General features: G+C 34.8%; 1 protein-coding gene and 1 pseudogene across 1 annotated transcript; one reads left to right on the top strand and one right to left on the bottom strand.

Annotated features, from left to right (window-relative positions):
• The first annotated feature begins 250 nt into the window (after window positions 1-250).
• Window positions 251-27,277, top strand: ZUP1 (zinc finger containing ubiquitin peptidase 1). The gene is made up of 10 exons (XM_034669030.1): window positions 251-492; window positions 1,785-2,360; window positions 9,657-9,767; window positions 11,464-11,585; window positions 13,108-13,276; window positions 16,839-17,027; window positions 17,481-17,646; window positions 21,858-22,009; window positions 23,080-23,300; window positions 27,037-27,277. The coding sequence occupies exons 2-10, from the start codon at window positions 1,799-1,801 to the stop codon at window positions 27,082-27,084; spliced, it is 1,740 nt and encodes a 579-aa protein (XP_034524921.1). The 5' UTR covers window positions 251-492; window positions 1,785-1,798; the 3' UTR covers window positions 27,085-27,277.
• LOC105239694 lies at window positions 8,909-9,603 on the bottom strand (annotated as a pseudogene).
• Window positions 27,278-27,443: the final 166 nt, after the last annotated feature.

Genomic DNA, 27,443 nt, shown 5'->3' with positions numbered 1-27,443 from the left:
GCCTACATGATTTGGCCCCTGTCTTGATATACCGCGGCAGTCAGACCCTAGGGTATTGTGTACTCGTGTAATGTCCTAGCACCCTTCGTAGGAATTCATTCTGAAAATTCTCAGAGCCTTGTGTGCCTCCTAGTAAATTAGGAATCAGCACCCTGAACCGAGGATGCAAAAAAAGACTACGACTCCCAGAAAACACTACAACCCAGACAGGCGTGGAGCAGTGTATGCTGGGAGTCTTTTCCTTCCGGGGGTACAGGGGAAAAGCGTTTTTGAATGTGATAATGGAAATGAAAGTGTTTGGAGGCGCTGGTTCTTTTTTTGGTTAACTGTGAATCTCTGGGTATAGGGAGGTTCCCCCCAGTCTTCCAGGCCGGGAAAGGTAATCGACGCTGAACGTGCACTTCTCTGCGGGAGAGCCAGACGGCGTCGGAGGCCAACCCGAAGAGGAAGCCAAGCACAAAGCAGTGTGGCCGCGGCCGGATCTTTGGGCCGGTAGGAACTAACGGTCCCTTCCCTTATTCCCCCGGCCTCAACTTTGGCCCAGTCAGTGTCTGGGGCCGGTTTCGGGTCCTAGACCTTGGCACGGACTTTTGGGCAGACTGGGCCTTTTGGCATTCGGCCCTTAGGGCTTCTCTCACCGCCTTCCCAGCCTCGCACCTGTCACAGCCTCCTTACATCTCTCACCCACTTGGTCTGGTCAGAGTGTTTGGCAGTTCAAGCGTATCCCTCTGTCTAGCCGTGTCCCAGCCCCGGGAAAAGAAGAAACGATGTGACGTTCTTTCCACTGGTGGTTTGGGAGAATTTGCTTCTAAGATCAGGAACTATTTTCACTTGTCTGAAAGGGAATAAGAAACATAAGGACAATGTAGGAAGTTCTTATAAAGCCAAATTTATTCAAACAATGGGAATAGTTTCCTTATTTTTCTTTTCGTTTTTTTAAATAGTCCTTAGCTGAACGATATAGGAAGGTTGTTAACAAAATCACCTTTGTCCGTACCCAGTACTTTATTAGTCCATAAAACCCTAAAGTGACTGCCGATTTAGTACGATTCATTTTATAGACCGAACCTCAAAGACATGGGCTGTCTTACCTAAAATTCTGAAACGTGAGATTGCAATACAGTTCTTTTGGTTCTGGAATCTGTGCTCTTGGCTACCATGGTCACTCTTTTTATTCTTTGGATTGAGAGGACAGCGTTTGGAGCCTGACTGGGTTAGCATTTTGGCTGACCCATTTTCTGGCCTTGGTGACCTATCTGAGCCAGGTTTTCCTTCATATAGGATGATAATAATGCTACTTAAATTACTTTGATATATCTAAAGCTCTTCACCTGTTAACTCTTGTTATTAAGATGTGTTTATTTACCCTCCCCATTGTTAACAACTTTAAGTTTCTATATTTAGATAGATCAGTTGATAAGATTTCTTCTTTTAGCGTTCCCTTAACTGACTTACCATACTTGGGCAATTCTATAAACATTATTTTCTTCTCTACTTCACACCAGACATGCTTATTGAAATATATTAAAAATTACTTATTTTAACTTGAACTATTGCCTTTATTTTATTGAAACCATAAACTTAAAATACAGTAGAGAAATTTTGGTTGAGATTTATGATGAAGTTTGTACATTTGAGGAACAGTTAAGTACATCAAAAATATCTTCATCCAAATAAACCAGTTTTTGATAAATATCTGTTAAAAATTTGTTTCAAATCATTTTATAGAATGCATATTTTTCTTAAGTCTTTCAAACTTAAAATAATATTATATTCTTTTCTAGCTACCTGATGTACTATGCTTTCTTGTGATATTTGTGGTGAAACAGTAACCTCAGAACCAGACATGAAAGCTCACCTCCTCATTGTTCACATGGAAAATGAAGTTATATGTCCATTTTGCAAGTTGTCAGGCGTGAATTATGATGAAATGTGTTTTCATATTGAAACTGCTCATTTTGAGCAAAATGAACTAGAAAGAAGCTTTGCGAGGATCAATACAATACAGATTAGAACTTCAGATAACAGGAAGGACAATACCTTACAGTGTAGAGTGGAAGTTAGTTCTAGTGTCCATTCAGCTTGTGCATCTAATCATCCAAAAATTTCAGCTCAAAGCCTGCCTGAAGATAGTGCTTTAAAACATAAAGCCTTTTATTCGGAGAACTTAACTGAATCTAGAAAATTCCTTACAAGTAAGGAAAAAGAGTGTGATCTATCTAAAATAAAAGGATCAATTTATGAAACAACATATAGTCCTCCTGAATGTCCGTTCTGTGGAAGAACAGAAGACTGTAGTCAAGATATGGAAAATCATGTGAAAACAAAGCATGCCAATCTTTTAGACACTCCATCAGAAGGTAAGATACTCATTTTATGTAATAAGTAACAGTAGTGTCAGTTTAATATGTGGTATCCTAAAAGTTGGTTTGTAAATCAGATTACTGCAAATGTGTTTTTTAAATTCAGCTTATAACATTGTTCATTTGCTATTATTACAATATGAAAATACAATTATGGAAAAGAATTTTTGATTCAGATAATAAATGTTTCAACTACATTGAGAGTAGTTTTAGAAACTTTCTGAGGAGATATACACTCAGAATCAATTTTTCAGAGGGCATTCTTTTACTTACCACGTGCCCAATTGCACCTGAACTGTCTTGTGCTCTGATTTTCTGTGGTTCTGAGTTTGGTTCCCTTATGATCAGAGAACACACTCTATGGTTTTAGTTCTTTTAAATGTGTTGAAACGTGTTTTATCTACCAAGATACTGTATATGATCTGTCTTGGTACATATGCCATGGACACTTGAGAAAGAGAAATATATTATGCTATTGTTGGGTTGAGTGTTCTAAGTTTGTCATTTAGATCATTTTGTTTGTATTCAGAATATATCCTTGCTGATTTCATGTCTAGCAGTTCTACCAGTTTTTGAAAGGTGGTTGTTGAAGTCCATGATTATAATATTTGTCTATTTTCCCTTTCAGTTCTATCAGGCTATATTTTATGTATTTGGAGGCTTTGTTGGTACATACGGTACATTTAGAATCATCTCTTTCTTTACTATTGAGTTTTAAGAGTAATTTGTTTATTTTGGATACAAGTCCTTTATCAGATGTGTGTTTTGCAGGTATTTCTCTCAGTCTGGAGCTTCTTTTCATTCTCTTAACAGTGTTTTTCACAGAGCAGAAGTTTTAACTTTAATGAAGTGCAACTTACTTGATTTCTTCCTTCATGGATTGTACTTTTAATGTTGTATCTAAAAACTCATCACCAAACCCAAGGTCATCTTTCCTATGTTATCTTCTAGCAGTTTTATAGTTTTGAATTCTACATTTAAGTCCGTGACTCATTGGAGTTAATTTTTTAAAAGATGTAAGGAGAGTGTCTAGATTCATTTTTTTAATTAATAAATGTTATTTTTTAGAGCAGTTTCAGGTTCACAGCAAAATTAAGTAAAAAATACAGAGAATACCCATGTACCCACTGTCCTTATATACTCATAACCTCCTCCAGTATCAATATCTGTACCAAGTGATATATTTGTTATAATCAACTAACCTACACTGACCCATCATTATCACCCAAAGTCCATAGTTCCATTAAAGTTCATTCTTGGTGGTGTACATTCTACAGGTTTTGACAAATGTGCAGTAACAACTACGCACCATTTTAGTTACCATGGAGAATAGCCTCAGTTTCCTAAAAATCCTCTGTGCTCCACCCAGTCACCCCTCCCCCACCCCAACCCCTGGCAATCACAGATCTTTCTACTCTCCATATTTTTGCCTTTTTTCAGAATGCCATTGGAATCATACAATATATAGCTTTTTCAGATTGATTTCTTTTACTTAGTAATATGCATTTAAATGTTTCTCCATGTCTTTTCATGGCTTGATAGCTCTTTTTTTTAGGGCTGAATAATATTACGTTGTCCAGATGTACTACAGTATGTTTATCCATTCACCTACTGAAAAACATCTTGATTGTTTCCAAGTTTTGGCAATTAGGAATAAAGCTGCTTTAAATATCCAAATGCAGGTTTTTATATGGACAGAAATTTTTGATTCATTTGGGTAAATACCAAGGAATGTGGTCAATGGATTGAATAATAGTGTGTTTAGTTTTAGTAAGAAACTGCCAAACTCTTTCACAGTGGCAGTGAATGAGATTTCCTGTTGCTCCACATCCTCACCAGCATTTGGCATTGTCAGTGTTCCAGATTGTGATCATTCTAATATTTGCATTGTGGTATCTCATCTTAATTTAATTTGAAGTGCTCTCTCATAAACATAACATGAACATCTTTTTGTATGCTTAATTACCATCTGTATATCTTCTTTGGTAAAGTGTCTGTGAAGGTCTTCAGCCCACCTTTTATCTGGTTTTGCTTTTCTTATTGTTGATTTTTAAGAGTTCTTTGTATATTTTGGATAACAGATCTTTAGTACGTGTATCTTTTTGCAAATATTTTTTTCCATTCTGTGACTTGTCTTCTTATTCTCTTTGACAATGTCTTTTGCAGAGCAGAAGTTTTTTTATTTTAATGAAGTCCACCTTATCAATTATTTTGTAACTTCATCATGCCTTTGATGTTGTCATCACCATATCCTAAGTTATCTTTCTCCCATGTTATCTCCTAGGAATTTTGTGGTTTCGCATTTTAGGTCTATGATCCGTTTTCAAGTAACTTTTTGTGAAGGATGTAGGTCTGAGTCTAGATTCATTTTCTTTGCATTTTGATGTGCACATGTTCCAACACCATTTGTTGATAAGATTTTCTTTCTTCCATAGTTGTGCCCTTGCTTTGTCAAAGATTAGTCGACTGGGCTATTAGCCTATTTCTGGGCTCTCTGTTCTGTTCCACTGATCTATTTATTCTTTTTTCAGTACCATCATGTCTTGATACTTGTAACTTTACAGTAAGTCTTGAAGTCTGGTAGAGCCAGTCCTTTGACTTTGTCTTCTTCAGTATTGTGTTGGTTATTCTGGATCTTTTGCCTCTTCATATAAATTTTAGAATCAGTTACTTGATAGCCACAAAATAACTTGCTGAGATTTTTTAGTGGGATTGTTTGGAATCTATAGATCAAGTTGGGAAGAATAGACGTGGTGGCAATATCGAGTCTTCCTATCATGAACGAGAAATACTAGAAACAACAACTTAGTTGTTCTTTGATTTCTTTCATCAGAATTTTGTATTTTTTCTCATGTATATCTTGTTATATATTTTGTTAGGTTTTTACCTAAGTTTGTTTTTTTGTGTGTTTTTTTGGTATTGATGTGCCCACTTGTGTCTTTCAAGGAATTGGTCCATTTCATCTAGTTTATAAATTTGTGGCATAGTTCATAATATATAACTTTATTATCTTTGGAATATACATGGGACGTGTGATGTCCCCTTTTTTATTTCTGGTGTTAACAATCTGTGTTCTCTTTTTTCTTCTTAGTTAGCTTGGCTAGAGGCCTTTGGCTTCATTGGTTTTCTCTATTGGTTTTCTGTTTTCAATTTCATTGATTTTTGCTCTATTTTTTTTTTTAATTTCTTCTGCTTATCTTGGATTTAACTTGTTCTTCTTTTTCTAATGTTCTTTAGTGGAAACCTAGATGATTGATCTTTCTTCTTTTCTGATATATGCGTTCAATGTTATTAATTTCCTTCTAAGCAGTGCTTTTGCGCATTGCACAAATTTTAAGCTGTATTTTAATTTTCATTTAGTTCAAAATATTTTAAAGTTTCCCTTGAGATTTCTTTGATACATTATTTAAATGTGTGTCTAATCTCCAAGTATTTGGGGATTTTTCTGCTCTTAATTTTTATTTCCTTTGTAGTTTGAGAGCAGACATTGTTTGATTTTAATTCTTTAAATTTCTTAAGCTTTAATAGCCTAGATTATGTTTGATGGCGTAGAATGTAGTCTGTCTTGGTGAATATTTTATATGAGCTTAAGCAGAGTGTATATTCTGCAGTTGGTGGATGAACTTGTGTCTAAGTACATTCAGTTGATTGATGGTACTGTTGAGTTCAACTATATCCATACTTATTTTCTGCCTGCTGGATTTGTCCACTTCTAAAAGAGGGGTGTTAAAAATTCTCTAACTGTATAATGGCAGATTCATCTGTTTCTTCTTGCAGTTCTATTAATTTCTGCCTCATGTATTTTGACACTCTGTTAGGCCCATGCAGGTTAAGGATTTTTATGTCGTCTTGGAGTATTGAACCCTTTGTCAATATGTAATCCCCCACTTTATCCTGGATAACATTCCTTGTTCTGAAATCTGCCCTCTCTGAAATTAGTATAGCTACTCCCAGTTCCTTGTTTGTTTGGTTTTGGTTTTGGTTAGTGTTAGCATGATGTATCTTTCCCTATCCATTTACTTTTAACCTATATTTGTATTTTTTTAAAAATTTATATATTTATTTTGGAGGGGGTGAATAGGCAGCGGGAGAGAATCTTCAAGTAGACTCCCCACTGAGCGCAGAGCTCACGCAGGGCTCCATCTCACAACCTGTGAGATCAAACCAAGTTGGATGCTTAACCAATTGAGGCACCCAGGCGCCCCTCTATATGTGTATTTATATTTAAAATGGATTTCTTGTAGACAAGATACAGGTAGGTCTTATATTTTGCTCCACCTTGATAATCTGTCTTTTAATGAGTGTGTTCAGACCAGTGATGTTTAAAGTGATTATTCCTATAGTTAGATTAATATATCCACACCGTATTTGTTATTGTTTTCTAGTTGTTGCCCTTGTTCTTTGCTTCTTTTTTTGTCTTTGACTTTTTTCCTATTTTTTGTGGTTTAATGGAGCATTTCATATGATTTCATTTTCTCTGCACGGGGAAAAATAGTTCATGCATGTAGTCTTTATTTTATGTTTATTTATTTATTTATTTTTATAATTTTTATTTTATTATATTAGTCACCATACAGTGCATCCCCAGTTTTTGATGCAATGTTCCATGATTCATTATGCATGTAGTCTTTTGACCCTATTTGGCCACATAAGAATGATCCTTGGGCCTAGAACACTTCCTTTTCACAGCCTGTGTTTGGAAATATCTTTCCTTGTTTCAGGCAACAATGTATAGCCCTTCGTTTTGCTTAAGCATGTGTGTCATATGGCACCTGAACTGCCTTAGTGCTAGCTCTGTCCTCTGCTGAAGGGGATGACATCCTTCATTCTGTGGTGCAAGAGAGGTGTGTACAGACCAATTGCCCTGTGTTGACTGCTGGAAGGGACCCACTGGCCATGGCAGACTAATGTCCAATACGGAAGAAGATCTTGCTCTTTCTCTTCTCTGTGTGTTTCTCTGTGTTTACTGTGAGTAAAGTGTTCTCTCCAGTACTTGACTACATTATGTTTTCTGTGGCAATTCTGATATCAAGATGCATTTGGACTTGTACTCCTGATAATAGGCAAGAGACATCACTTGCTCAATACTCTTCTTTCTTAGTTATACTTATTTTTACTTTTTTAGTGTTTGGCCTAGAGTTTGCAGTATACATTAACAACTAATTCAAGTCTACTTTTGAATAATGTTGTATCACTGTATAAGTACAAGGACCTCATAATAATAAGATACTCCTAAATCCTCCCCCTGTCCCTTATGTCATTGCTGCCATTCATTTTAAGTAAATGTTAACACACATGTATATACATATATATACACACACAATTGAATGTTGTTGCTATTTTTAAATAAACTTATCTTTTATATCAATTAATGAGAAAAATAAAAGTTTTATTTTACCATCTCCTATTTCTTCCCTGATGCTCTTCTGCTCTTCCATCACAGATATCCGTGTTTCTGACCAATATCATTTTCCTTCTCTCTGAAGAACTTTTTTTAACGTTTCTTACGCAGCTAGTCTACTGGCAACAATTTCCCTAATTTTTGTCTGAGAAATTCTTTATTTTTCCTTTACTTTTGAGGGATAATTTTGAATGGTACAGAATTTTAGGTTGGTGGGGGTATTTTTTGATTTTTTTTTTCCTTCTGGAAAATTTAAGTATTTCACTCCTCTCTCTTATTTCCTGAGTGACTTCTGAAAAGTTTTATGTAATTTTTATCTTTGTTCCTCTATAGGTAAGGTGTTTTTTCCCTCTGGCTACTTTCAAGATTTTTTATCTTTGATTTTCTGAAGTCTGAATATGATGTGCCTAGATGTAGTTTTTGGTATTTACTGTGCTTGGTGTTTTCTGAGCTTCCAGGATCTATAGTTTGATGTCTGTCATTAACTTGGGGATATTCTCAGACCTTATTGCTTTAAATAATACTTATGTTCCTTTCTTTCTTCTCCTGGTATTCCCATTTTGTGCATATTATGCAGTTCTCCCACAGTTTTTGGAGATTGTGGGTTTTGTTTTTTTTTAATGTTTTGGAGGTCTCTTTATGTTTCATTTTGTGAAATATCTCTTCTCATATCCTCACACTTCAGAGAGTCTTTCCTCAGCCATGTCCAGCCTGCTTAATAAGCCTAAGCGTTCGATCTGTAGCATTTCTTTTTTTAGGATGTCACTTCTGTTAACTTTTGAAGATTTATAACACTTAAATTATGTTTGCTTGAATGTATGAAGGTTAAAAAATTTTTTTTCATAAAATGCAAGAGCACCCAATTTGTCATCAAATAAAAGTAAAAACTGGGTTTCTTTTTGAATTTAGTCCAAAGTAGCATTTAGGAACTTAGTTGTAAGCTGCAATGTTGACACCATGACAAAGCCAAGTATAGGGTTGGGTCTGGTTTTGTTTTGGTTTAGTTTTCAGTAGCCAGTGCTGTTGGATTAAGTTCTGGAAATGGTCCAGTTGTAAGGCAGGGATCATTTGGATTCCACCAGAGGTATGTTTGTTGGCTGCTGCAGGGGGAGGCACATTTTCTGGGACCCATGTCAACTACCTGCTAGTCATCACGGTGAAAAAATTCATCGTCTCCTCTTTGGCGTTCCACTCCATGGAAATCAACTCAGTATTGCAAGATACTTCAGTTCCACCAAATCCTTTCACAAACTAGGATCTTTCATATGACCTACCTGTGACAATTTCCAATGTAGCTCCAAATTTTTGATAGTTATGAGCAAACCATTCCAGAAGGGACATACTCTCAATCAGTTCATGTTCCTATACTGTCAGTGAAATGAGATTTATCCTTCTCTTATTCTTCAGTTAGGTTAAGAATTTTCTCCTCTTCTGTGCCTTGGCAATGAAGAACATTTCTCATTATATCCAGATTTTCATAAACTGTTAGAATCTCTACAGCTCCCACTGCCAAAGCCTTTAGTGTATCTTCAGCTCCAAAACAGTACTTATCTGTGTCCTGGCTGATTTCACCAAAGTGTTGAATTAATTTTTCTGTTTGAATGGATTTTACCTTGGAAAGAACATCAACAGATAACTCAGTGGCTTGGTTTCCATCAACTAATTTTAAGTCTTTTGACTGCAGCGTCTCTCCAAACGTATCAGATTGACTTGGTTCAGTTTTAAGGTCAGCTGATCCACCTAAAATGAGACCAGTCACTTTCACTTTGTGGAGATAAACAGCTGCCTAGCAGTCTCAGCTACTTCCTAAATACAGTTATTCTCTTTGATGTAGGGTGAAAAAATCTAAAAGCTCTAAAAATAAAACCAACTGAATTATATTTCTAAAACAGATCATGATCAACCACTGTATGACTGCCCTATGTGTGGACTCATCTGTACAAATTACCAAATTCTCCAGGAACATGTTGACTTACATTTGGAAGAAAGCAGCTTTGGACAAGGTATGTTGATAGGTTTAAAAATAAGAATCTCTTGATTTAATTTCTGTTTTCTAGGATATATCTAATTTTTAGAGTAGTGATATAGAGGAAAAAAAGCATACTGGTTAAAAATAAATTTGTCCCTTTAAAGAATTCTAATGTAGCTTCCACTTCTTTTTAGAAGTTGTTTCACAGAAAAGTTGTGTAGGGTGAACTGTTGGGAGCAGCAGCTAAACTAGTGGTTTTGCCCCCAGAGTTCTACCCTAGAACACCAATATTTAGAAAACAATGAAATATGTACAATTTAAGAAACCTGTTTGATGAAGTTGAGGCTGTTCTTTCAGGAGCTAGAAAGAACTGAATTTAGCATCAGGTCAGCAAAAGTTGTTGTTGAACTAGGAAGCTGCCATATGGTACATATGATTTAAAAAATATATGTATCTGAACTATATGATTTAAATGTTTTTCAGGTTCATTTCCAGTTTGCCCAGTTTCTTATATTACCACTTACTAGTTTTGTAAATGACTCCGTACAGTTTTTTCTCTGTCCCTTATCTTTTGGAATAGTGGCATTGATTAAGTAATCATTGTGGTGCCTTAGAAGTGGAAGGATTCTGTGAGTTTCAGAGTCCCAATGAAACAATATAAAGTAGGCCCTAAGAGAAACCAATTGTGTTCTACTGGATTTCATTTTCTTAAGGTACATTGGTGTCTCCTATTAATTCAGGGATCTTCAGTATCTAGTATTAATGATCCCGGTACCAGTCAGTGATCTTCATGAGTAATATTGCTTGCTCACTCAGCCTAATCCCAAAATGAGAATCACTGGAGCAAAGATAGAACAGTCCTGTACTCCAGTGATTCTCTACAAACTACAGTGATTCTCTGCTGGTGTACAGCTACCACTTATAAGTACTCTGAAGCTGAATGATAATTCTTCTTTTGTTTATAATAGGCTTTCTGTGGGTACATAAATTATTCTGTAAGCCTATGGTAGATAATGAAAGATAGGCCTGAGTAAATCACAACAGATAGTGTCAGAAGTATGCTAAACATCATTATCTCCAGCAGAAGTGGGGACCAAATAGGAAGATGTAGTAGAGACTGAGAAATTTGAAAGAAAAGAAAGAATATTCAAATACAGAATTCAAATATCAATTTGGAAGTCAGGGAGACAAGATCCTGGTCAGAAGCCACTGACTAATGAATCTGTGGGATATTGGGCAAAGAGGAAATGGCAACATGTTGCAAAATTGTACCATTTGTTTGAAACCTGATTGTAATTAAGCTGTACTTTGCAAACATATTTTTATGCTCTTATTATTTCCTTTTCTCCCCCACTCTATTTTAAAAGCCAATCTTCTTTATTTGTGATAATAAGGAATACCAATGAAGAGTATTACTTAATTTCTCTAAGGAAGTTTTCTTAGGAATTTAAGTATTACTTCCTAAGGTTGTTGAGAGGATCAAATGAGATAGTTAATGAAAAATGCTTGTCACAGCCTACCTATTTGGTGAATATTAGTGATTTAAGTAAAGGTTCTACCCTTACAGAAGTTGTTCAAGTTCTGCTAGAAGCAGTGTTTTCATGACATCATTGTCGTGTGTAAATATCAAAATAATAGCATTTACTCCATTTAAAAGATGAGTTAATGTATAATAAGTGAGATTTGAATTCAGTAGTTATTTTATTCTAAACATTAAAAATATCTAATAGGCATAGATAGAGTCCAATGTTCTGGAGATCTAGAATTGGCTCACCAGCTTCAACAAGAAGAGGACAGAAAGAGGAGATCTGAAGAATCACGACAAGAAATGGGAGAATTTCAGAAGCTCCAGGTACAAAGATTAATAACAATTGTAATATTTTGCTTTGGTAGAGTTCTTGTTTTTCAAACATGCTGTCAAGACTGCAGCCTGTTGTCATTTTTGGTATACAAAATATTCTTTTTACATACACATTTTATAGTTCATAATAGCTATCACTTATAAGTACTCATTCTGGTCATGTACTGGGATAAGCACTTCATATATAGTATCTTAAGATCTTCACAACTCCCTAAATGACAGGTGAGGAAGTAGAGACAGAGTGCTTATGGAGCTAGTAACTTGTTCAGGTTCAGGCTTTGTTAAATGGTTAACTCTGGATTCAAACCTATGTTAAATTGATAGGGCAGATTAGGAAACAAAGACTCAGAATTTAAGTGTTTGTGTAGATACTTAAAAGAGAAATTTAGAATTAATATCTCCTGTCCGAGTGTTAAATTCTTTTAGTGATTGCAATTTAGGCATTTAAAAAGAGCCATTTTTAATGGAAAACTTTTAATATACGAATGTATGTCGTACATATCATAATTTTCTCAGACTTCTGAGTCTTTCTTAGATATGTCACACCTGACTGTATAATTCTCATTTGGAATACCTAATTTAGGCTATTTTTCTCCTTGGTGATTCATTTATTTGCAAAACATTTTCCCTTCAAGATTCAGAGAAGGAAAAAAAGTTGGCTTTTCCTAAGTTTTCTTTGTCTTACATAATTTTGAACGTTATCAATACAAAAAGTTTCCAGTTTTTTTTTTTTCTTTTAAGATTTTATTTATTTTTTTGACAGAGATAGAGACAGCTAGCGAGAGAGGGAACACAAGCAGGGGGAGTGGGAGAGGAAGAAGCAGGCTCATAACAGAGGAGCCTGATGTGGGGCACAAACCCACAACGCCGGGATCACGCCCTGAGCCGAAGGCAGACGCTTAACCGCTGTGCCACCCAGGCGCCCCAAAAAGTTTCCAGTTTTTAAGGGAGTTCGTTAAGTAACTTTGCAAGTTGTTTAGATCTCAAAAACTTTTTCCATAGAGGCTGTGTTATACATTGGAGAATCTCTATCCAGTGTGCAAAAAACCATTGTTAATTTACTATGTAGAATTACTGCCTGAATGAATTATAGATTAAGTAGGCCTTCATAGGCTAGTCTGGGAACCAAGTAATAAGTATTGGTAAGTTTCTTAAATAAATCAGTGGTATTTTCAGAACTCGTCTGCTTTTTTCAGTACCTTTAGTAGGAAGACAAGATTCTCTACTTTCCCTACTACAAGGAAAGCAAATCTCTTGCCCTGGTGTTTGTTTACAGAGGAAGGCTGTTTGCCACTAACTCAGGGATTTGTGTGTGTGTGTTATTTATCTCTAATAAAAATCTTCAGAAAAATCTTTAATAAAAATCTCTAATAAACAAAAATCTTAATCTTGTATGAAAGTCTACAAACCAGAATGTTTCAAGATACATTTCCAAATAAATAAAATTGTAGTAAGTTTCCATCCTCATTGAGGTAAAGGGACATAAAAAGTAAGTCATTTTTATGTTTGATAGAGACAATATGGTTTAGATAATTCTGGAGGATACAAACAACAGCAACTACGAAATATGGAAATAGAAGTCAATAGGGGAAGAATGCATCCATCTGAATTTCATAGAAGAAAAGCTGATATGATGGAATCGCTAGCTGTTGGTATTGATGATGGAAAAACAAAAACTTCTGGTGAGTACTTAAGCATCAAAATCATTATTTTAGTATTTCATATAACAGTGAAGTAATAAGATTTTTTGAATTTTGCTTTATTTTAATAATCCATAGTTTATATACTTTTAGGTGAAATTGTTCAAATAATTTTTTGTAAGTGTTTTTGTGAAACTTCTGCACTTTTATTTTTTCATTAAATAATTCACTTAAAAATAATTTACCTTTTTTTATAAAAATTTTTTATTATGTTATGTTAGTCACCATACAGTACATCCCAAGTTTTTGATGTAAAGTTCCATGATTCATTACTTGCGTATAACACCCAGTGCACCATGCAATACGTGCCCTCCCTAATACCCATCACCAGCCAGTCCCGATCCCCCACCCGCCTCCCCTCTAAAGCCCTCAGTTTGTTTCCCAGAGTCCACAGTTTCTCGTGGTTCATTCCCCCTTCTTTTTACCCCCCTTCCTTCTTCCCTTTCTTCATTAATCTTCCTACTTCTTATGTTCCATAAATGAGTGAAACTGTATAATTGTCTTTCTCTGCTTGACTTATTTCACTTAGCATTATCTCCTCCAGTCCCGTCCATGTTGCTGCAAATGTTGTGAAATCGTTCTTTTTGATGGCTGAGTAACATTCCATTGTATATATGGACCACAGCTTCTTAATCCAGTCATCTGTTGAAGGGCATCTCGGCTCCTTCCACAATTTGGCTATTGTGGACAATGCTGCTATGAACATTGGGGTGCATATGGCCCTTCTCTTCACTACGTCTGTATCTTTGGGGTAAATACCCAGTAGTGCGATAAAAATAATTTACTTTTATATTTTGTTCATTTACTTGACATTTGAAAGTGAGCCTTTTAGAAGTTTTTATTGAGTGTTTACTATGTTCTAGATCAATGCTGTGTGATAGAAGTATAAGTGAACCAAATATATATGTGTGTATGTATGTGTGTGTATATATATATATTTTTTTAATTCCAGTAATCACATTAGGAAAAGTAAGAAAGAAGGATGAGTGAAATTAATTTTAATATTTTAAACCCCATGTGTCCATACTATCATTATTTAAACATATAATCAATATTAAAAACTATTAATGAAATACTTTGCAATCTTTGTACATTCTTCAAAATCCAGTGTGTATTTTACACTTTACAGAGTATTTATATTTGGACAAGTCACATCTCAAGTGCTTAATAGTCATACTTAGATAATGACTACTATATTGTTTTAGTATAGTTTTAGACACTAAGATCTTTATATATATATATTGCATCATTTAACTCTCAAAACAGACATTGACTTGTATACTGTTACGTTTTTCTGGATTAGTTAATTGTGATTTAGATAGATTAAATTACTTTCCCAGCATAACCACATAGCTACTTATTGGCCCAGCTAGTATTCACAATCAAATCTGCCTTGCTCCAAAGAATGCCTTTTTCCCTGACGTTTTTTAAGGTATTTTTTTAATGTACCTATTAGTGTAGTAAAAAAATTTATATGGACACAACCTTGTTCCTACCACAAAGTTTCCTAATCTTACTGTTTTAAGTAAACCTCTCATATGTATTTTAAATCCCTTGTGCATCCATTTCTGATTCTAATCCCTCCTTATCCACAAGGAGAACCGATATCCTGAATTTGGTATTTATCAGTCTCCCATATATTTTAGTGCTTTTACCATAGGTGTCCATAAAAATATGTAATATTTTAATGTATTTAAACTGTGTAAATTGGTATACATCTGTTTCTATTTGGTGTGCTCAGATATGTTGATTCTTACAGCTGTACTTCATTCATTTTGACTCTGGTATAATATTTCCTTGTGTGAGTTATACAGAACTTATTTACCTGTTTTCGTGTTGACAAACATTTAGGTTGTTTCCAGTTTCTTACTCTTACACATTATGAGCAGGTCGTTTTTTTTGTTTGTTTTGTTTTTTATCCTTAATACCCATTATCCATTTACCCCATCCCTCCCACCCACCTCCCCTCCAGCAACCCTCAGTTTGTACCCTTTTGTCAAGAGGTCTTTTTTAAGAGTTTCTCTGTAATGAATCCAGAACTGGAAATCCTAGGTTAAAGGGCATATACATCTCTAACTTTGTTAACTTTGTTAAGGTTATTGCAGAATTGTTTTCCAAAATGATCATAATCTACGTTTGCATCATTGTATTCTCACTCACACTTTGTATGGTGACACTTTTTAATTTTTGCAACTCATGTGTGAAATGCTATAGTACTTGATTTGCATTTTCCTGATTACTCCTGAGTTAGTTTCTTCAGTAAATAACCTATTCCTTTCCTTTGTCCGTCCTCTTTTAGGTTGTCTTTTTCTTCTTGATTTGTGGGAGTTCCTTCAATATTCAGGACACTAATTCTTTGTTGATTATATGAAATACAAATATCTTCTTCAGCATCTATAATTTGCCTTTAAATTTTGTATATGGTATTTTTAATTAGAGTTTTAAATTTGAATGTTATCAAATTTCTGTCTTAGTCTTTATTTGTATCTTAAGTGTCTTGTTTAAGGAAATCCCTCAACTTTGAGGTCATAAACATATTCCTTTGTATTTTCTTTAAACATTTATACTTTGCTTTTCATATTTCTACTTTTAATTCACTTGGAATTTATTTGTACATATGTGTGTATGAAAGAGAAGGAGAGAGAGAAAGAGAAGGTGTGGATTTAATTTTTCCCCTTATTTATAGCGGTATTTATAAGTTCTTACTGCTTATGTATCTCAAGCAATAAGAAAGGAAAGCAACTCTGTACTTTCCCCACTTATCTGTAATTCCCTATGCCATGTAATTTCCTATCCATGAGTCTGTTAATGAAGGCCATCTTTATATTGCTTCAAGGGTCTCCATGTAAAAAGGTTTTCATGGGATAGGACATTTGAGCTGATGTAGGATATGATTCATTAGGAAGCAAATAGTAGAATTTCTATTTGTTTTTAATTTATGTCACCCTTTAATTTCTATTTGTGCATATGTTTTAGAATTACTATAGAATAGAGTATGTATAATTTAATATTAATATACCTGTAGAAGATTAAAGAATACTGCTCTATAATGTACTATGTCCTTTTTATAAGCTGCTTTGAAATTCAGTGATTGTGTTGCAAAGATTTTTATTTTTGTTAGTTACGCAAATGTTAATTGAAGCAGCTGTTAGTTAAAGCTATTATTTCTGTTTAACAATAGATTATAATTTAACAAAAAATATTGAAAAATTTCTAAAGAGATTTAGGGGCTAAGGATAAAAAATTTTATTATGAGGAAATTTTTCTTTGGCAATTATAGGATGTGGTTGCTAAGACCGCGTTACCTAGGCAGTGAGGCACCATTGTCTTAGTATATATAATAAGTAGTATGCTAGTGTTAGGAAAACTTGCATAGTAGTAACAAGACATGAACTAAGGTTATAACAGTAAAAAGATAAAGAAGATGGAATCGACAGGATTTATATGGGGCACTTGAGAGAGACTAATATTAGAAATATATGAGGTAGCCATAAAAGATGATAGCTTATCCTTCTAAATCTTCTAAGTCTCCTTTTTATTTTAGGAATTATTGAAGCACTTTATAGATATTATCAGAATGCTGCCACAGATGTGAGGCGCGTGTGGCTCTCCACAGGGGTGGATCACTTTCACTCATCTTTTGGTGACAAAGGTTGGGGTTGTGGTTACAGAAATTTCCAGATGCTACTTTCATCATTACTGCAAAATGATGCTTATGACGATTGCTTGAAAGGTACGTGAAATACAATTCTCTGAACTTATCCACTGATATGTAGTTGACCCTTGAAAAACATGAGTTTGCACTGCATATAACATGGATTTTTATACATGGATTTTTTACAGTTTAATATTGTAAATGTATTTTTGCCTTATGATTTTTTCTTAAAATTTTCTTTTTTTTTGCTTTATTATAAAAATACAGTATATAATAGGTGTAACATAAAATATGTGTATTATAATCAACTGTTCGTTTTATGTTTATTGGTAAGGCTCCCAGTCAATAGTAGGTTATTAGTAGTGAAGTTTTAGGGGAGCAAAAAGTTATATGCAGATTTTTGTGCAGGCGATCGATCAGTGCCCCAACCCCTGTATTGTTCAAGGATCAACTGTACATATAATATGGAATGAGTTAATATCTGTAGTACTTTAGTAACTGTCATGTAACGTGTTTGCTTGTATATTTTAGGTATGTCAATTCCTTGCATTCCAAAAATTCAGTCTATGATTGAAGACGCATGGAAGGAAGGTTTTGATCCTCAGGGTGCCTCTCAACTTAATAACAGGTTACAGGGAACAAAGGCCTGGATCGGAGCATGTGAAGTATATACACTTCTGACCTCTCTAAGGGTAAAGTATGTACCTGAAAACCGAAGTTAAGGTTATTGTCATATCTGGGAGGTTTTCTTTGTTGTTTTTTTTTTTTTTATATCAAAGGACAGTTAAAAAATAAAATTTAAGTGGCACTGAAAGGCTTATACTAAAAACCAGCAATTCAGTCCCTATCTCATATACTTCTCTATTTTCTAGTCTTATTTCTCAGAGGCAGCTGTTACTTCCATTGTTTTGAATACATTGTTCTGAATAATATGCTTTCAGGGGTTTTTTTTTCCTTTTCTTTTCTTTTTTTGGTTTATCAGTTTTAGACATTGTCTGTTGCATTTCCCTCACATTTCCTTCCTGTGTTGATCCTCAATCCTTGTAATTTGGTTAAATCTCACTTTTTATTTAAGTTAAAGTCAGAGTTTACATCATGACTGTATTAGTATTATTCATTGCTGATTTCATTTCCTTTCCTGAAAAGCTTTTAAAAATTTTCCTTGAGTTAAGAATTGTCTTTTCTTTTCCTTTTTCCTATTTGACTGCATCATGGTCTCAAACTTTTTCACAGCCTCCATGTACGTAATCTGAGGCACCCCTATTCCTGGACACTTCTTCCTTGAAGCCGTCTTTGTCTTTGCTCAAGTCTCCTAAATCCCCTTCAGAGCTGTAATTATGTAGCATTTCTTCATTGTTTTCTTGAAGTGGAGCCTGGACTTTTTTCTGGATTCCATGTCTTTATCTCTTTTGGATTGCTCTTCTGCTTAAACACATCTTTCATTAGCTTCCCAGTCCTTACTACTTAAATGATAGTTTGGGTGGCTATGTTATTCTAAATTCAAAATCATTTCAGATCAAATTAAGTTTTTACTCTGTTGACTTCTAGCAATCACTGTTACTGTTGAGAAGGTAAGATGTTATCTGATTTTCATTCCTTTTATGTATAACCTATTTATTTTCTCTGGAAATTTTTTGCATCATCTCTTAGTCCTGCTATTATGAAATTTCATGAATGTAGGGCTTTGATTCTTTGTGTTGGGCATTTGTTTTTGCTTTTGAGTCTAGAATTGTGAGTTGTAAGATCTCAGTATAGTGGTTAGGAGCTTGGACTTTGGAGTCAGACTGCCTACAATTGATTCTAGTTTTCCTGCTTATTGGTTGGCTGTATGACTTAATTTGTCTTAGCCTAGTCCCACTGTTGATAAAAAGAACATGTACATAGTAACTGCTTCATAGAGTTACAGTGATATTAAGTGAGATGATCAAGTGCTTAGAACTGTGACTGGCATGTAGTAACAGCTCAGAGGTTAACTGTTTGATAGTTACGATCCCTCCATTTTCTTTATTCTTCTTTCTGGAACTTCTGGTAGCTGGTCACTGAACTCCTTTGACTTTTTGAGTTTATTGGTCATTTTTCATTTTTTATCTTTGCTTTTTGTTTTACCATATAGGTTTTCTCAATTTTATCTCCCAACTGTTCTATTGAAATTTGTGTCTTAGCAATCATGTTTCTAATTTTAAGGGGTAATTTCATAAGATCATAGTCTGTTATGTTGCAGATTTTTTCCCAACATTTTGTTTCTTTCATTTCCTTACATTTTGTGGGTTTTTTCCACGTTAATTTGTTTTCATGTCTATATATTTTAGTCTTTCTCATTTTGAAGGCTTTCTTCTAACTTCTGTAAATCCTTAGTTGTCCATTCCTAGAGTGAGGATGAGGCACTAAAAGATCAGAGGTCCTGTAGGATTACATGGAGCTTGCAGATGAGCAGACTTCATTTAGAGAGTTGTAGGTGGAAGCTTGCTATTTGTTTGGCAAACTCTGAAAATATTAATATAGGGAGAGATCTTTTCTAGGGGCCATTCAGAGAAGAGTTCTCCACTCTCCAGCCTAGAGCTCCTGCATTGATGGAGGGGGTAGTTAAGCAGTGATTTGCCTTCTTTATGCAAATATTCAATTCATTTCACATTATAGCCCCACTACTACTTTCCCCAATACCTAATTCCTCTAAGCTTTCAGCCTTTCTGGGATTTTAAGACAATTGTCTGTTTTTGCATTCACTTTTATGTTTTCTTTTCTGCTTTTCATTTTCCAGAAAATGCAGGGCGGTTTGGTCTGTCTCCATTCTCTTTGTCTTGGCTGTTTGAATCATTTTCTCCTTCAGTATTATGTTGTTGGGCTTTTTAAGGGAACAGAGATAGATGCTTGTGGTCATCTCTAATGGAAAGTTTGCTTTTAAGCTTCATGGCTCTGTGTTTCCTTTAGGTTTGTTTTACACCATTTTTACCATATTAATTAGTTAGATTCAGAGGTAAAACTATTAACTGTTAAATAGAAAAACTTTGGGGGTGCCTGGGTGGCTCAGTTGGTTAAGCGTCCAACTCTGAATTTCAGCTCAGGTCATGATCTCATAGTTAGGGCCTCAAGCCGCACATGGGGCTCCCTGCTCAGTGTGGAGTCTGCTTGAGATTCTCTCTCTCCTCTGCCCCTGCCCCTCCTCCCACTTGTGCTCTCTTTCTCAAAATAAATAAAATTTTTAAAAGAAAATGAATAAATAGAAAAACCTTATTTAATAATTTTCTTGAATTATTTAAACCAAAAGGACTATTTTAATGTCCTCTAACTTTATTTTTTCTTCTTTTCTTCTTGTCAGTCTATTCACGCTTTCAGATTACATATATTATATCATATACTGAGTTTTCAGATAATGTTTAAGGAAAGGAAAATATCTGTCTAAAATACCTGATGTATCCAGCTTTTTTCTTGGTGACTGAAATAGTTTAATTTTTTAGTAAAGCCTCTTTAATACTATGCTCTGAATTTGTTTACTACTTGTTTAAGTGTCTTCCTTTTGCTCTGAATTATATTCTGTAGGGGACTATTCAGGTTCTAAATCTAAATATCTGGTCAATTTCTAACCCAAAAGCACCATACCTACATTTTAAACAATTTATCCAGAAGTTCATTTCAGCATTTAAAACTCAGTAGTAATCAGTTGAAAGTTAGCCTCAACACTAGACTTGCTGAGGCTAAGGATAGCAACCACTATAATTTTGGTGTATTTGGGGACTTTATTTGTCAAGAGAGACAAGGAAGGACAGGATATCTGTGCTATACTTTAAAGTGACAGAAAAGCTTTTAATTGCTTTTGCTTATAACCGAGTATTTATTTATTTATTTATTTATTTTTATTTTTTATTTTAAAGATTTTGTTTATTTATTTGACAGAGAGCACAAGCAGGGGGAGTGGCAGGCAGAGGAAGAGGGAGAAGCAGGCTCCCCACTGAGCAAGGATCTCAATGCAGGGGCTTCATCCCAGGACCCCGGGATCATGACCTGAGCTGAAGACAGACGCTTAACCAACTGAGCTACCCAGGCGCCCCTTATTATTTTTTTAAAGATTTTATTTATGAGAGAGAGAGAAAGAGCACGTGAGCACAAGTAGGAGGAGGGGCAGAGGGAGAGAGAGAATCTCAAGCAGACTCCTTGCTCAGCAGGGAACCGGACATGGGGCTCCATCACACAACCCTGAGATCATGACCTGAGCAGAAATCAAGAGTTAGACCCTTAACCCACTGAGCCACGCAGCGCCCCTTGCTTATACCCAACCTTTTAAAAATAGTTGCTAAGAAGTGTCAGTAGTGCTTCTGGTTAAAATAATTTCGTTTATTCAAGGTTGACTTCCTCTAGAGGTAGGAATACCACTGTGGTCTAGTGCCAAATAGCAGATAGATAGATGTATAGATGGGAGTACATAAAGGATTTTCCTGAGATCTTTGCAGGTATTCTTTTCTTGTCTGTTATTGGAATTTGTGAGAACCAACAGGAAAAATACTCAGGATATTTTTGATAGATATGAGTGGCTGTTGCAGAATTAAAATTAGAAGTCAGCTTCTGATTGATATCAATCAGGTTTAGAGACTTTAGAGTGAAAGTTGTGTCTCAGATTACATGTAGATGACTTTTAAAAACCAAGTAGGGCCCTTGTTTACTATTCATGGAGATTCTGTATGTCAGAAAATGTAACTTTTAGATCAGTCATCAATCTTATTATATTTAAATAATTATTTCTTCATAAAATGACATTTTTCCAGATACATAATGAAACTTATACTTACTTTCTTCTTAGGAAAATACTAATGAGATAAAATTAGTTCTAAATTAAAATTTTTTTGTATAACTCCATTGGTGAAAATGTTTTAAAAACTATTCTCCAAACAATCTATTTTGTCAATTTTTTTATAGGTGCCACATTGTTGATTTTCATAAGTCAACTGGTCCTTTGGGTACACATCCTCGTTTATTTGAATGGATATTGAACTATTATTCTTCAGAGAGAGAAGGGAGTCCAAAAGCAGTGTGTACATCTAAACCTCCAATCTATCTTCAGCATCAAGGTTGGTATAACTCATAGATAATGAGTATAACTTATACCTTTACAGGGCACCTAACTGACTTTTGCTTTAGGACAAATTAAGATTCAGATAATAGGGAAGAGGGGAGAATTGTGACGTTAGTCTGATTTTCAGAACTGCACTGTCATTACGGTACCTTCCTGGGTATTGAAGGGTGCCATCCCTCGTATATTTCAGGGCCACCTGGTTCACTCTTCCTTTCTTGTTCATCCCTTACTTTTTAGGTCTTCACTTACGTCACTTCAGTGAGGCCTTCCCTGATCACCTTATTTAAATTTCCATCTTGTTATCAACCCCTTACCACTGGCATTTTCTGTCTCTCTTCCCTGCTTTATTTTTTTGTATCTAACATAGTAATATGCTTATTTATTTACCTTGTTATTTACCTTGTTTATATTCCTTCCTTTTAGAGTGAAAACTCCATGAAGGCAGGGATGTTTGTTCTGTTGGCTTCTGTATAGCTAACTGCCTGGAATAGTGCCTGGCACATGGATACTTGATAAATTTTGTTGAATGGATGATTTGAATCAACAGGAATAGTAGAAGTAAATGTTGGGAATTTTATCATTTAGGAATACAAGCTGTAAAGGTTAAGCCCCCACCCCCCCCACTGAAATTCTAGTATATATAAATTTACTTTTGTTAACCTTTTGGATTCATGAGAGTTTTTGTTCCATGATAGGTAATTTTCGAATGCTTTCATGTGAGGTAATTTGGATAAGAAGGATCAAGGGATTAGGAAAGAAAAACTAAAATAATCTGGCATAGTAGACATAGAATTTTTTGTAATGGAGCCTTTAAGAAAAGAAAAATTGAACAAATGAAAACTGAAGGTTAGGAAATAGAACTAAAACTGTTGTGTCTGCAGAGAGTACCTGTCAGAGGGACTGATTATATTTCTATGCTAAACACATATGTGCACACACTGCATACAGAATATATATATAGTGTGTGTGTGTGTGTGTGAGTGTGTGTTTAGTAACGTCTATATGTATAGCAATAGATAGCTAGGACACACACATATACATAGCTGTTTTTTTATTTTTTGATAGGTCATAGTCGAACAGTTGTTGGAATTGAAGAGAGAAAAAACCGAACATTATGTTTACTAATATTTGATCCTGGATGTCCTTCTCGAGAAATGCAGAAACTGTTAAAGCAAGACATGGAAGCTAGCCATCTCAAGCAACTTCGGAAATTTGTGGGAAATTTAAAACATAAGCAATACCAGATAGTGGCAGTAGAGGGTGTTCTTTCTTCAGAGGAGAAAGTTGTAAGTATCTGCATATGTATGTGAAGCTTGAACAAGTTGAACTTACAAATTTAAAATTTTTAGTTAAAATCAGTGTTATCCCTTTGGATCTCATTCTGCATTATTTTGGTTTTGTATCATTTAATTTCTGGAGTGGAAATCTTTAAATTTCAAATGCTACCTAATGACTTTCAAATACTTTACTCAGAGCTTCATAAAAATATTTACTCTTATATAATGTAATTGTTAATGCCAGGCAAATGATGAAAAATGGCAACATATATAGTAAGAAAATCTAACTTAATCCCAGGAGACCTAGTGCATATTGGTCTTAATAAGTATGGTTTATTAAGTGTGATTCTTGTAATTATTGAGGCTCTATCTTATGCATCTGCGGTTACTGGATAGACATAGTTCTAGAATTTAACTTCAGTACAGTTGCCTCTTTATCCCTTACAGTTAAGTGGTGACTGGTATGTTCAGAAGAATTTCTAGGGATTGAAAACCCCTCACTTGGTATAAACTGAAGTTGTGTAATGGCATAGCAAGTCCAGAAAATGCACAGTTCCCAGAATCTTAAAAGAAAAAAATGTCCCTATGAGACTACTCCATGTGGTTTGTTTCCCTCTGAGGAGAAAAGAGACAGAGGACTGGAGAGGAGCATTTATGAAGGGTAACAGGATTACAGGGGAAAGCACTAAAATTACTTGAAATGAGAAATAGAACCAGAGTTCATCTTTTCAGCCTCACAACTTGGAATATAAAGGTGAAGATTGTTTCAGAGGTTCTTCAATTTAATTGTATCTTAAAGGTTTCTTTGCTGTGACATAAATGCCAAAATTGCATTCATTTTTTCCACCCTATCATTAATTTGGCTGCATGAAGTTAGAGATAAATTTTATTTATTTATTTATTTATTTATTTATTTATTTATTTAATGACTTTTAAAAAGACTTTTATTTTTATTTGATTTTTTAAAAAATTTTATTTATTTGAGAGAGCATGCCTGCACACACAAGCAGGGAGAGGGTGAGGGAGAAGCAGGTTTCCCTGTTGGGCAGGGAGCCCTAAGTGGGGCTTGATCCCAGGACTTTGGGATCATGACCCAAGCAGAAGGCAGATGCTTAACCAACTGAGCCACCCAGGTGCCCCTATATATATTTTTTTTTTAATTTTTAAAGATTTTATTTATTTATTTGTCGAAGAGAGAAAGCACAAGCAGGGGGAGTTGCAGGCAGAGGGAGAAGCAGTCTCCCCACTGAGCAAGCAACCCAATACGGGACTTGATCCCAGGACCCTGGGATCATGCATGACCTGAGCCAAAGGCAGATGCTTAACCAACTGAGCCACCCAAGGGTCCCTGTATTTTTATTGTAATTCCAGTGTTGTTAACATAAAATGTTCTATTGGTTTCAGGTGTACAATATAGCAATTCAGCAATTCTGTATATTACTCAGTTAAGTGTACTCCCCTTCACTAGTTCACCCATCCCTGTACCACCTCCCCTCTGGTAGCCATCTCTTCTCTATAGTTAAGAGTCTGTTTTTTGTTTGTTAGAGGTTAGTTTTAATAGTTATAAAATACCAAGATGCTTGTTCATCAACATACAAGTAACTTTTGAGAGCATTGGTGAGGTTAAATATTATCATGGAGCCTAGCTGAACATTTTAGTTGTTAACTTTCTGGTTTTGGAAAGTGAGACATTGGTGTTAATAGAATACTAAAAATGTGCATTTGCTACTGTTCCTTTTTTTTTTTTTTTTTTTTTTGTCATGGAGAGCAGCTGTGTCTTTAACCAAAAGAATCAAAACTTGGCTGACTATGTACAGTACTTCCAGATAGAGAAGAAATAATAATAGGACTATAATTGTAATATTAATAAAGTAATACTTTATAATGCTTGCTTTGTGCTAGGCACCATCCTACAATATAGGCACTATTATTCCCGTTTTACAGATGAGGATACCTAAGCTCAAAGAAGTTGTTATAGTTCTAAAGTCACACAGCTGCTAAGTAACAAGAGGCAGGATTTCAGTTCAGTCCATTTACATCCAGAGTCTTCCTCTGTGTTGCTTCTTCTGGGAGGATACAAAGGCTCATTGTTTCATGTTTGCTAATTAAGCTTATATGTGAACAATTCACTTTTATTATTGAGAAGATAGGACAGTATATTTTGAAAAATGAAAAAAAAATCATCAGTTAACATTGTTTTCACATATTGCTTTCAAGCTTAGGTTTTTGTTTTTTTCTTTTTTTTTTAATTACTGTTTCTTATAGTCATTCTGCCATTTTTAACAGTGCTGTATATATTGTAGGAATTCCGCAAATACTGATGTACTGACTGATCTGCATATCACCAGATAGAAACCTGTGTCTTTAACTAAGGGCACATTAATGACTTTACTTTTTATTTCAGGGTGGTGGTTTTTTATAGCTCATTTTAAAATGTCTTTTTTGTCCTAAGTGATAACTGTAATTTTAATTGTAGGAATTTCAGAGCAAATTTAGTATTTTAAAGTATCCCAAAATATAGATACTTGTAACTGCATTTTATGTTTTGTTCTTCATATTTGGAGTTAATTAATTATAATATTTTAATAATCATGCAGCTCTTATTCAAGAAGAGAAATCAGGTTTCAAAAATTGTTTTTATCCTGGCAGCTATCCTATAATTACCATAATACATTTCTGCTGTAAGTATATTTTGAGTAATAATTCCAAACTGTTATAGGTGTTGGAGCACTTGTTTAGGTGAAAGGATTTATGTTGGAAAATATCTCCTAATGCAATTCAGTTAAGTAATGCATACAGACCTATTGAGTAGCTATTTTCCTCATTCTTTTCATACACTGACAAGTTGTAGTTAAATTATATCAATGCATTCTTTGCTTTCCATTATGTAATCCTTGTACTCTTAACTTGATTTAACTTGGTTTTAAATTAGCTTGGTATAATGTGCTTTGATTTGTAACTCAAGTTGTGAAAATAGAAAAAATGTTTAAAAGTCTTTTAGGGGCACCTGGGTGCATCAGACAGTTAAGCATCTGCCTTTGGCTCAGGTCATGATCCCAGGGTCCTAGGATCCAGCCCCACGTGAGGGCTGAGCAGGGAGCCTGCTTCTCCCTCTCCCTCTTCCCCCTGCCTGTGCTCTCTCTCTCTTAAATAAATGAATAAAAATCTTCTAAAAAAAAAAAGTCTTTTAAAGTGACATTTTTAAGGCCATAATGAAGGAGATAATTTTCTTAAAGGTTCTCTGCTCATAGCTCTCTCTCTCTCTCTCTCTCTCTCCTTCTCTGTGCTTATACTTGTCTCTTTCTGACCATGAGCCATCGTTTTTACTTTTGACTCATTATTCCTTAAAACAGTGAATTTTCTTTTTACTTTTTTCTGTTTTGTCTTTATCTGATATTTTGTTTAATTTTTTTTTTTTTTTTTGGTTTGGCTTTAGAAATATTAACTTCTGGGATGCCTGGGTGGCTTAGTCAGTTAAGCATCTGACTCAATCTCAGCTCAGGTCTTGATCTCAGGGTCCTGAGTTCTAGCCCCATGTTGGGCTCCACTCTGGGTGTGGAAACTACTTTAAAAAAAAAAAAAAAAAGTTTATTTCTAATTTCCTAAGTTTGAAGTTGTAATTTCTTTAAGGAATTTTAATTATCTTGAAAAAATTCTAGATTTTATTTTTTATATTAGATAATATATATTCTAAATAATGGACTTCTTGCTTAAAATTAACAGTTCTTTAAAATTCCTTTTCAAGGCCAGGAGACAAGCTTCTCAAGTCTTCACAGCCGAGAAGATTCCTTGAAGAATTAAGCATTTCAGTGATCATGGAATTTTACTTTATTTTCCAAATTCAGATATTAAAGTCCCAAATACAGCTTACAAACCTGAATTCTTTAAATACTAAACTTATAATTTCTAAAACATCTAAATCATCTAACCTCAAGTACCTCATTGTTTAGTAACTAATTCAATAAACTATTTTGTTTGCATTATGAGTTCTGTATTTCCTCTCATATCCATGTGTTAGAAACTGGTTTTCGGGGCACCTGGGTGGCACAGCGGTTAAGCGTCTGCCTTCAGCTCAGGGTGTGATCCCAGCGATCTGGGATCGAGCCCCACATCAGGCTCTTCTGCTATGAGCCTGCTTCTTCCTCTCTCACT

The sequence above is a fragment of the Ailuropoda melanoleuca genome, chromosome 10 (assembly GCF_002007445.2).
Source record: "Ailuropoda melanoleuca isolate Jingjing chromosome 10, ASM200744v2, whole genome shotgun sequence".
Taxonomy (NCBI): domain Eukaryota; kingdom Metazoa; phylum Chordata; class Mammalia; order Carnivora; family Ursidae; genus Ailuropoda; species Ailuropoda melanoleuca.
This window is presented reverse-complemented; position numbering and strand designations above follow the sequence as displayed.